General features: G+C 40.3%; 1 protein-coding gene across 17 annotated transcripts in view; it reads right to left on the reverse strand.

The window, feature by feature from the left end:
• cacna1da (calcium channel, voltage-dependent, L type, alpha 1D subunit, a) overlaps positions 1-11270 on the reverse strand; it is a 60749-nt gene extending 49479 nt beyond the window's left edge. For 9 of the 17 annotated variants that reach the window (XM_034868202.1, XM_034868201.1, XM_034868199.1 and 6 more), the window contains exons 1-3: positions 10853-11262; positions 8225-8663; positions 5265-5370 (exon numbers count right to left, since the gene is read on the reverse strand). In XM_034868202.1, the coding sequence (XP_034724093.1) occupies positions 5265-5370; positions 8225-8517 (399 nt within the window). In that variant the 5' untranslated portion in view covers positions 8518-8663; positions 10853-11262. Of the gene's footprint in view, positions 1-5264; positions 5371-8224; positions 8664-10852 lie in introns of all 17 variants that reach the window. The other 8 variants (XM_034868193.1, XM_034868190.1, XM_034868189.1 and 5 more) reach the window with 2 other exon arrangements.
• Between the last annotated feature and the right edge of the window lie 324 nt (positions 11271-11594).

Here is an 11594-nt window from a genome sequence, read left to right on the forward strand (position 1 = left end):
AAATAACTGGACACACACACTTTAGTTTTACAAACAGTTGTATTAGTTATTTGACTTAGTTTTCTATTTGGGTGCACACATTTAGTTAACTTTGTCAATTTAACTAATTTCAGGTTTGTTATCTTTGTTTAAGTAAAATGTTTGAGTTGTGTTCTTTTCTTTGTATGTTACACTTATAGTTAGTTATGATTATTTGATCGACTTTTCCTTAGTTTATATTATGTGGCATTGGTTTAAAATAGTTTGTAGTTATTGTGGTTTGGCTATTTAATGTGTTTGTCTACCCCCCTTGTATCAGAATGGCCTGATTGGCCACAATATAAGTTTCCGCCATGTCTCAGTCTTTATAGGGCTATTTGGTTAGCATAGGGCTGTTTGGTTAGCGTAGGGCTGTTTGGTTAGCGTAGGGCTGTTTGGTTAGCGTAGGGCTGTCTGGTTGGCGAAGGGCTATTTGGTTAGTGTAGGGCTATTTGGTTAGCGTAGGGCTGTTTGGTTAGTGTAAGGCTGTTTGGTTAGCGTAGGGCTGTCTGGTTAGCGTAGGGCTATTTGGTTAGTGTAGGGCTATTTGGTTAGTGTAGGGCTATTTGGTTAGCGTAGGGCTTTTTGGTTAGTGTAGGGCTATTTGGTTAGCGTAGGGCTGTGTGGTTAGCGTAGGGCTGTTTGGTTAGTGTAAGGCTGTTTGGTTAGCGTAGGGCTGTTTGGTTAGGATAGGGCTATTTGGTTATATTACCTGAGTTAAGTTATGTTTTATTGACCTCTTTTATGGACCTAGGATTTTCTGTTTCCTGAAAACTAGTTGTTTTTTTTGTTTTGTAAATTAAAATTCTTACGAAAATCTACCCAACGACTACATGTTGGTCCCTCACAGTGCCATAAAGCACAGATTTGTATAAATCAATTTTGAATATGTTTTAAAACACAGGTGCACTATGAAAAACAATATATGGTACATGACTTGAGCATAAAACTGTGGATCTTCTTGTGGACAAAAAAAAGTAATTTTACTACTCAACAAAACAGCTGGGCTTGGCTTCTGTTTGTCAAATCAATTGTAGGCATTTTGCGAAAAATTGAATGTAAAGTAATGAAATTAATGCTTAATTAGTGCAAAGCCTGCCATCTCAATTAAAGATGGTTTTAGAAAAGCTATGCTGTCCGGTTGTTTGTCACAGAAGAACACACAAGAATATTTGGAGATGACAAGCATGTAAATATCATTACTGTAAACAAGCTTAGCAGCTTAAACCAGGGGGACAGTTGTTTACAATGCCTATCTCCCTCCCCCCCAACTCTTTCTGTGCAAACCACTTGAGATGATCGTGACAAAATGTCAACATCAAAAGGTAGTCAATAAAACCAGATATATGTGTGGCATGGGTGTGTGTGCATTAGTCCCTCTGTCAGTAGCAATAATTCATATTTAAAAAATATTCAGCAAATGATTAATATGATCCTTAATTGTAAAATCTAAATGTGAAGATTTTTCAAGCTGTGAGTTCTCTGCTGGTGTTTAAACGACCTCTGTATTGTTTTGTGCAGGGATATTTCAGCCTTCGCATGTGTCCTTTTGTCCCCAGTAAAATAAATAGCGCTGCGGCTCCCGTTATGCAATAACATTGGTACGGGCAATCACTACAAGATACCATACACCATTCACTGTGTGTTGCCTCACAAAGGATGAGATGTATGAATTATATTCACCATGAAAAGGTCATTGTTTTGCTCAGCTACCTTCAGCAGGAGCTGCCCGGGATGTTGCGTCTCAGATAGATAAGTAAGAAATGACCTTAAACCAAAGACAGGAGGGTTGCAGACTATTTGTCTGTCCCTAGAAAAGGTAGGTAGGAAGGAGACGCAGTCACGTGCAGGATATGTTCTGTGTCTTACTATTGGAGTGAGATGACTAAACAAAGGAAAAACAGTTAAGAAGAAAGCTCAGCAGGAGAAGAATGAGTGTGAGTTCCTGACAGAGGTTGTTATCTTACGTGCGTGTGCTCACTACAACCTGTTACTTACTTGTGCCTCCTGGTAGAAGCAGGACCCCAATCTTTTGCCCTGTGTTCAAACCGAGGAGGAAATTGCTTTCTATTTATAATGAGCTGGTGCATTTAACCAAGCCTTACTAACAAGAAAGACAGACTCATGCTATTAAGGCCTCTGTGACTTTGCAGCATTGCTATGTTCTAACCCAGAGGAGCTCTGCAGCATCTAGTCACTCTGTTGACAAACAAACAGATTCAGTATTTGGAGCTTCCAGGAGTTAACAATATTGAGAATGCACTAAGTGAGCTGTCTAAACATCCACAATCCTAGAAGTCAGCTTGTCTGCATTGCAAGGTTTCATTGTCTCTTTGTGCTGAAAGTTATACCACTTTTGAGTGAATCACTGAGTACAAACCTGCTTAGGTCGGCAATCTAGTGATATAATTTGATCCTCGCTTTACACATCAGACCTTTCAGCCCTGTACCTCGGGTTTCATATCAGTCCGCAGTCCACCTGTGAGGCTGCAGAGCAGAGAGGTGTGAAATGGCAATCTTCACCGTAGCCTTACCTGCTGACTGCGATAGCAAAACTAGCTCAGCACTTTGGTCTCTAGTGCTCCTCCCGTGACTACAGCGTGAGTTCTGTAGAACAACTAAGGCCAAGCTGGCCCACCTGCCCTACAAAGTATTCTATTGTTCAACCTCTGCTGAAAAGGGAAAGATTGCATTTTTCACCCTCCGGTATCTGAGTTAATGTTGACACAGCAGAATTAAACCATAGTTTGTGCAAGCAATGGACAAGGATCCGTATAAGGATCAGCAAAAATGTATAAAGTGCAGTTAAAGAATCCCTAAAACCACAGAAGAGGCAGTTGTGTATTTTCAAAAAGTTAAGCTTTGTCCTGACACTCAAAAGAAGCAATTAAATTATAAATAATTGGATATCCAATTATTAGCATGTCCTCTAATCTCTACTTAATTATCTTGTTCATGAAGCATGTAGGCCACATAAATGATGCTGCTCACTCTTGATAAGCAGTACACAAAAACACAATTCTTAATGGGGCATCCATAAATCCAATCTGGCACTTGTCTTTACAGGAGACATATACAGGGTATATTAAAACACAGTGACAAATATTACATAGCAATGTCCTGGCCTAATTGAAATATGAAACTATCTAGCGGAAACTAGCTTTAGTGTGTATTGCAAAGGCTGAGATGAGACATATAATGTAGCTTATTTCCTAGCGAGTGCAGTTTAATTGGATGCCACTTAACTTAACTTTGTAACTAGAGTGAAAACTGCTCCTAGAACTTTTTAGAACTCTTTGCCCTTAGGAACATATAAACTTAAATCTTGGCAATGCTCTTAAATTATTATCCTTATTATTAACAAAGCAGTTTGACTCTATAATGGTTGTGCTGTAAATCTGTTAAAATACCTGAGGTTTAGAGGCTACACAAAACGTTACCAGTATTAAATAAGCACGTGTCAACACTATGCACACGGTCATCATCAGTCTGAGGCTGGGACACACATTAGTGAGTGGCATCTGTCGCTGAGAGCTGTTTAGCTCAACGGAGCTGCTGTTCAGCTGAAAGTAGCTTCTTTTGATAAGCCTCACATTTTATATATAAAAGGTAGAAGAAATAAAAATTGTACTCAATCAAAGCAGAGACGCACCAATGCAACTTTTCCTTTCCTGACACTGATTCCGATAACAAGTACTGAGCCGATATGATAGCTTTGTTCCCTATTATAAAATTAATAAACTTCACTAACACTTCTGGCTTTGCAGTAAAAGCCTAACACATTAAAACCTTCGTTTTAAAACACATTTATTGAGTGACTTTATGCATTCATTCTACCTTACCACAGAAAAAGACAAAAAAGCAAACTATACTTAGCCAGTTGTGAAATGGCCATATCTGGCCGGTGCCTGATTCACTTAATAATGTCAGTGTGGACACAGATACCAAACCAACGGGTTGTATTGTTGCATCCGTAAACTAATGACAAAAAGAGAGCTGGCTCTTCCAGGCCACCAAGAGTTTGCATGCTGACATGCTATTAGAAGAGCCTTCCAAAAATATTGCTGCTGTCATTGTATTCACACAGGAGAGCAAAATGCACAGATGTTTCAGCTTTCTTCAGAGTCCAACCAGACTCTCAACACTTTTCCAGATTCTTGTTCCATACTCATGCAAGTTTGGACATTTTCTTGTAGTTGACAATATTAGGACAATTAAAATCTAGAAAAATTCCCTCCCAAACTTACCCTGACAACACACTGTACAGGATACTGTATCAGACTTTGTAATGTCCCACATGGCCCACTTTCCCTTGATGCACCACCGCTGTGTAAACATACACCCTGAGGTCACCCTCCAGGAGGTCAAAATGAGAGCAGTACATCTTACTTCTCTAAAGTAGACCAGACACAGTTTTAGCCAAAGCTGTAGCTTATCTTGCACCGTGGGTTCAGCAGCGTACAGACCGAGAAACACTCCCGCCGGTCTTTTACAGCGGGCTGGTAACCTTTCTCTAACATGTTCCTTCTCTCAGACGAAGCTTTCAAGAACATTCAAATGTCTGCAGACTCACTGTATAAGCTGTTCATGAATCATTGAACACTACAGCTAAATTTGGCTCATGTAAGGGCCACATTCTGTGTGTTTGTCTGGCTTTTGAAGAGTGCACTCATTCTCAGCTGTGGAACAATGCTTACAACACTACATCACCCATAATTCATCACACAGACATAAATGCACAAGGTGCACAGAGTGGTGCAATGACGATAAATTCTAAAAATAGAAAGCTGAATAAAACCTCTGTATAGAGAAACTATGACATGATAAAGCACCAATGAGGATAGTTGTCAAAGTGTTTCTCTGTGCAGGCACAGCAGATACTTCAAATCTGCATGATATACTGAAGAAGCAATCTGTATGCAACCTCTTGTATGCAAAATCTCTTGATCTCAAAAGGACGATACAATAAAACTTTGTCAACTGAAAGAGGATTATGATGTAACAATGCAATTTGTAATGTATCTTGAACCTTGAAGAGATTATCTTCTATTATTTAACTCTTTATTATCACAAAGATACAGATACCAACCCTTAGTTGAAGCTAGACATTATAGTTTTGAAAATGTGAACTCAGACAAGCCATATAAACACTATGCAGAGCAATACAAGTCTATCTTTGGCTGTATGTAGCAGCATTAACACAAAAGGCACCAAATGGATTATAGTGACATATAAAGACTACTCACCAGGTCATGGTTTGTGGAGTTGGAATCATCTGCAGGGAAGGGGACATAGACAGCTAAGGCCATACAGTTGGCAAAAATAGCAATTAATATAAATATATCAAATGGCCTGTGGAAAGAAGTTAAGGAAAACGCAGAAGAGCAATGATGCAACATAGCAAGACAAAATAATTATCATATCATCATTTATCATATGGATGAAATGGACTTACCTGCTGTGACATTAAAAATTCTGGACTACTTTAAGCCTGTAGCTCACCCAGTAAGAGCGCTCACCCTCTGATAACGGAGTCGTGCAGTGACCCGGGTTCAAATCTGACCTGCAGCCCTTAACTGCGTTTCATCCCCCCACCTCTCTCCCTCTTCGTGTCTATCCACTGTCACTTTAATAAAGGGAAAAGCCTCCCCACAAAAAACCTTATAAAAAAAAGAACTCTCTGATCCTGAGTTTTTGATGGCTTTTTTAAAGATCAATGTTTTAAATGGCAGAATAAAGTCACACATGATCTGTATGTATGGTTTTGTTTGAGTTATATAACTTTAACTAAGTTGCTTTTTGAGCTTTGAAATTGTTTATTGTAGAGAATACATTAAAGGGGTCATAATAGGATTTTTAAGATAAGCAGAAAAAGCAAATAATCACATAATTGGTTGACTTGGTTGTAATCTATATGATGTAATCCATAGACATGTGAAGAGGAGTCAAATGTGGACAAAGCTTTGTTCTGTGGGGTTAAAAGTGTAAATGGCTGGGAACCACTTTACAACATTGACGTTAACATTGCCTCTTCTGTTACTTACTTTCCCAAACGAAATATCAATCTGCAGATCTCAGACGAAGCTTTCAAAAACATTTAAATGCCTGCAGACTCACTTTATAAGCTGTTCATGACTCATTGAACAGCACGTTACTCAAATACTGAACTATTAAAACTTAGAAACATCTGCCATACTAAAAAAAATATATTCTGTAATTTACACTAAAAACAATTCAATGTTAAACTTATGAACAATGTCAAGAATTAGAGACTGTTTCACTTAACTGCATTCCACATTACAGTAACAATTACACAGCGACTGGACCATTCCTTCTATCATTTCTACAAAAAAACATCTTAAATTCAGTTAATTCTTCACATTCTTCTGAATTCTTCTTTTCCCAATCACAAAATCCCAGAAACAAACACTATTGAACTGTTGCATGCAGAACAATTTGGGACTGTTGATACGGCCACAGCTGCATTTCCCAAAGTATACTGGTAGTAAAACCACATTGATCTTTTTTTTTTTTGACAAACACACAAAGGAAGATTGTGAAATGAATCTTTGCGGTTCATGATAGGCAATCTATAACATCTGATGGCTTTTATGATGACAGCATCTGCTTAAGCAACAAGCACACAGCTGTGTTGTGCCAGTGTTAGGTCCCTTTATCTGCATACCCTGCCAGTAGGATTCAGTGACTGTCTGTCTTTTGTGCTAAAAACATGTATCTGCACCTCAGTTTGACGTCATTTTTTTAAACTGGCACTCAAGAAATATATCAACTACTGTGCCATGTGATAATTTATACAATATATTGGTTCTTGAATACACTTTACATCATGCTTCAGGTTGCATCTATTACAGCTATAAATAATAAACAGATTTGTGGGAAAAAAAAGCAAAAGGCAATGTCTAAACCATGAGAAATGTGTATTTCTTTCTTTTCTTGCCTTTATACCCTGAGTAATAGGGACTACATTAAATTACCTAAGGTGGCAATGGCACAGCTAAGATCAAACTAAGCTATACACACACAAAATATGAACAAGCAGGGCTGCAACTAATGATCATCAAAATCAATTAATATGGCAATTTTTTCTCAATTAATCCATTAACATTTGGTCCTTTAAAGGTCAGAAAATAGTGAAAAATGCCCATGAGAGCTGCCCAGTGCCCAAGGCGGTCTTGTTTTGTCCAACTAGCAATCTAAAACCCAAAGATATTCAGTCTACACAGATATAAAATTAAAACAGAGGAACATTCTCACATGAAACCAGAGAAAGGTTATTGTTTTCTCCCGATAAACTACTTCAATAATTAATCAATTATGAAAATAGTTGCCAATTCATTTTCTAATCTAATCAATTAATCCACTAAGAGTTTCAGCTCTATGAACAGTTAATGATCTTTGGTCAAATCCCAATACTCAAACCCCATTCCCACCTGGTTTTAAAATCTGTCCCGGGTGATCAAATCATAATCGCAGCCCTCAGGGTACAGGTGGGAATGCACCCAGGATGCATTGCTCTGAGGCTCTGACGCTCTGAGACCAGATGCGGAGGTGGTTTAGGCCACAAATGACCACATTCTACTAGCATTATGTACATGAATATATCCTGGCCCATTTTGAAGGACCACCTACTCAACTGTAAGTGGAACTACATACTCATTCAAAGTATTTCTCATGTCACAGAGACCACTGAGAGTAACTTGTGTGTTTTGGATGCTTTTATCCTTGGTTCTATAGAGCTCTGTAACCTGCGGTAGCATGGAAATGGCAGCCGCACGGAGGTCCACGAGGAACGCTGGAAAACAATAACCTTATTTATAGTGTCATTATATGTACTTGAATACACAAAGATGTGGGATATTAAACTACAGACATTCATGTTCTTACGTCACAACTTATGTTGTTGCTCAACCGGCGAGCCTGAGTGGTCAAAGGAGCAGATGTAAAACGGTGAGCTGAGCACACACGTTTAATTTCCTCAAAGTACTTTACAATAGAGAATAGAGAGGACAGAAGAACAGCCAGGCAAGCGATTGGGCACAAATCTACGCTTCATGGTGCTTCAGTGTGTTTACAGCGTTAGAGCTGTCCACTTGTGATCTGATCCCTCAGAATGGGTTTTATAAGCAGGAGGAAACAGAATTTTAGACAGGCACCAAACAACACAAAAAGCCACTGTAAAGGATACTTCCACTCCACCAGGCTAATGCAGGCCCTGCGTATGGGGTTGTTAAGTTTGAGGCAGAACAGAGCCCTTGGTGGCCTGCTGTTGGCATTACTGCCCTGTTTCTTGCTTTTGGCATACTGCTGCCGCTTCTTCTGTGCCAACGCACCTGCCGGGATGGTAGTAGATGCTGGGGCAGGCAGGGCAGGAGGTGCGGGTGGTGCAACATGGGCCGGGGCTGGGGCCGCAGCAGGGGCAGGGTTTGAGGCGGGAGGGGCCTCTGGGACTGGGTCTGGGGCAGGCCCGTTGGCGCTCATGGTGCGGGCGTGGCTCTGTGAGGAGCATCCAGCAGCATGGATCTGCCAGGGTAGACGGGGTGGCTAGAGAAGGGCCGGGTAATCTGACCAATGAGCTGGCACGTCACCAGGGGGAGCGACTCTGGTGCTGCTGGCATAATTTGCCTCTGAGAATGAGAAAAAGGTGAGAAGATATGGAATCAGTTTATTTTACATTTTTTATAGCAATAAAAAAAACATTGATATTGCTCTTAAGTGAGATCAGAGCACAATAAATCTGTTCTTTAATCACTACATTGGCATGCATAATGCACTACACAAGACTTTCAGGTTCTTCTGCCTGTTTTTAGAAATCTAAATGACCACTGATGTGGACCTGATAAAGCTACTCAGACCTTTCAGGTCATCTGGTTCTGATATTCTAAATTTATCTTGAGTTGGTTCAACATCTGGTAAAGCTGTCTTTAGATTTCATGGCCCTAGATGCTTGAAAGGCCTTCTGAATAACTGAGACGTTATCAGTAATGTTAAATATTATCAATAAGGTAATAATGCAATACATTTGTATACGCTCTACCTGAATAATTTAGTCTTATTATGAGTCTTCTCTTAGTGTTCCTGTTAGTATCATTAACATTCTCATTAGGCTTATTTTTCTATTTGTTATCCTTTTCTCTCTTCCTGTTCTTTGTTTTTCTTTTCTTCATAAACTTTATGTAAAGATGTGCATGTAACATGCTATATAAATAAAGCTTGCCTTGTCTTAATCAAATGTGTTTTCTTTGTCCAAGGGTTAGGGTTACAATCCACAATCCAGTTTAAACTCTCTCCCCCATTTATATCCTATCCTGGTGAAAGCGCCTCTTTCTCATATGCACTGAGCCGGTAAACAGTGTACAGGGTACAGTAGGTGCTCCAAATGGGCTCAAAGGAGTTCAGTGAAGTAAAAAGGTGCAGGGGTAATTCATATTGGTATATAGAGCACAAACCAGACTACAGTTTGAGGCCATGTGAGAACTTTTGACTTAGACATGACTGATAATATGATCACACACCTACAAAAAGATGGCAAAAGAAAGCCAATAAGTCTTCAACAGCTTTTGATCTGCACTTGTCTCTTCAAGGATAAAGAAGCAATTTATGTTTCCCCTTCAAACATGCAAATAACATGATTCAATTCTGTCATTAAATGTGAAATGTATCCTGGTGTGTTCCTCAAACTGTGAAAATAAAGAAATGTGCAACTGAAGCCGAGGACCGTTCACAACTACGAGATATATAGTTTGGCCTGATTCTGACGGTGCCATCAAAGGTCTAATTAATAAACAATCGATCATTATCTAAACATATAGGAAGAAACATGGGAAAGCAGATGTAAAAATGCACATGCAAATGAAACTGTAAATTCAGAGCTGCCACTCAGGCATCACTTGGTCACATCAGTTGTGTAAGTCCTTGAACTACTAAGCAGGCCTCGCAGAGGAAGAAACAGAAAAGGTCACATTGCAGTGATGCTCCAAGATGAATTCATCTTCATATTGCATAGAAAAATGTGATATGAGTGTTGCTGTGATGTAAGACTGCACATCTTGTGGTGGATGCAGTCTGCCAGCTTTAGATGTTTTTTTTGTGCTAGGATGCTGCATTCATGTAGCTGAGGCTAGTGCAAGCTCTATATGTGAACAATGCGTACCAAATGCGCTTATTTTGGAATATTAATTTCACTGCTACACTGACAACGTCGACAGTGCACCCGTGATAAAAAAACGACACACTGGCATTTCCATGAAAAATTCGTGACAAAATAACCGTAAAGCTTGCACTTATTTCTCCTTGGACGCCAACAAGGTAGGATATGGTGAACCTCCAACCCCCCCCCCCCCCCCCCCCCCCCCCCCCCCCCCCCCCCAAAAAAAAAGATGTGAAATGACAACCTGACTCCGGGCGCTCATAGTGAAAATTGAGCAACGCACAGCCGTCAGCTGGTCCTCGCTGCTCAGCAGAAACAGCTGGCAACGTTATTAGGACAAAACTCAACCAGTGATGCTCTTACACTCACTCAGGGTTAATACAGTGGACAGTCCACATGACCAGAGCCCACCTCAGTTTGGAGAAAAGGCACCAGCCCTAGTATCAGCTCTGACCACGCTCCATCAACATGTAGGCTATTTAAATGTATCGTTCATGACAAGTCGACAAACCCCTTCATCTAAATCGACAAAACATGACAGCGTCGACAGGACAATGTCCTCTGACAGTAACGAAAAGGCATCATCATTGCCTACATGCAGGAAAACGCAGCTATGCTAAAGAGGCTAAGTTCAGTGTGTGGAGCAGAAACCGCACCGTGCTGTACCTTTTCTGAAGACTTTACGATTCAGCCGCGGTCCCCTCCGCTCGGTACCAAGGGTCCAGTGCTTCAGACGGCTAAAAACGTCCGGTCTCGAACGGGCGGTTTAAAATTCATCAGCTCCGGGAGGAGCAGGAGGGACACATAACGCCTGTGCATTAATTAAGCTCTTCCATGGTGATCGTGGAGAGCTGGAGACAGGAGTGTGCGCACCAGACAACAGAGCATCCCCGTCCGCTGCCTGTTTATCGTCACGGCGCCAGTGAACAGTGAAAAGATCTACATCAGAGAGCGAGCTCTCCTCCTCCTCCTCCTCCTCCTCCTGCCCCTGCTCCTGCACAACACCCCGCTCAACTCAAACAGGCATGTCCGCAGTGTTACCTGCTCTTCAATAAAGGTGACACATTTTAAACGGGGTGTCACGTGCAGCATCCATTAATCACGTGAAGGTCACTAGATAACTACTGAGTGGATCCAAATCAGTGTGCAGTTGTGTTTTTAAGGCAGCAGTTGCGCTAAAGATAAGCATTAATAGGCTATTAAATGTAGGCCTACTTGGATACCACTAATAAGGCTCCTTTTATAAAGAGCTAATGATCAGAAGCTAATTAATCCGTTATGATTAGGCCTACTAATGCTTTTAAATTATGAGTCATTTAAAACAACTCATTTTTGTTTACAAAGTAAGCCTAGTGAAAAATCCCATGGAAAAATTTCCATTTCTATTTGAAAATAATGCTGTAATAAC

This window comes from Etheostoma cragini, chromosome 4 (genome assembly GCF_013103735.1).
Source record: "Etheostoma cragini isolate CJK2018 chromosome 4, CSU_Ecrag_1.0, whole genome shotgun sequence".
NCBI classification, from domain to species: Eukaryota; Metazoa; Chordata; class Actinopteri; order Perciformes; family Percidae; genus Etheostoma; species Etheostoma cragini.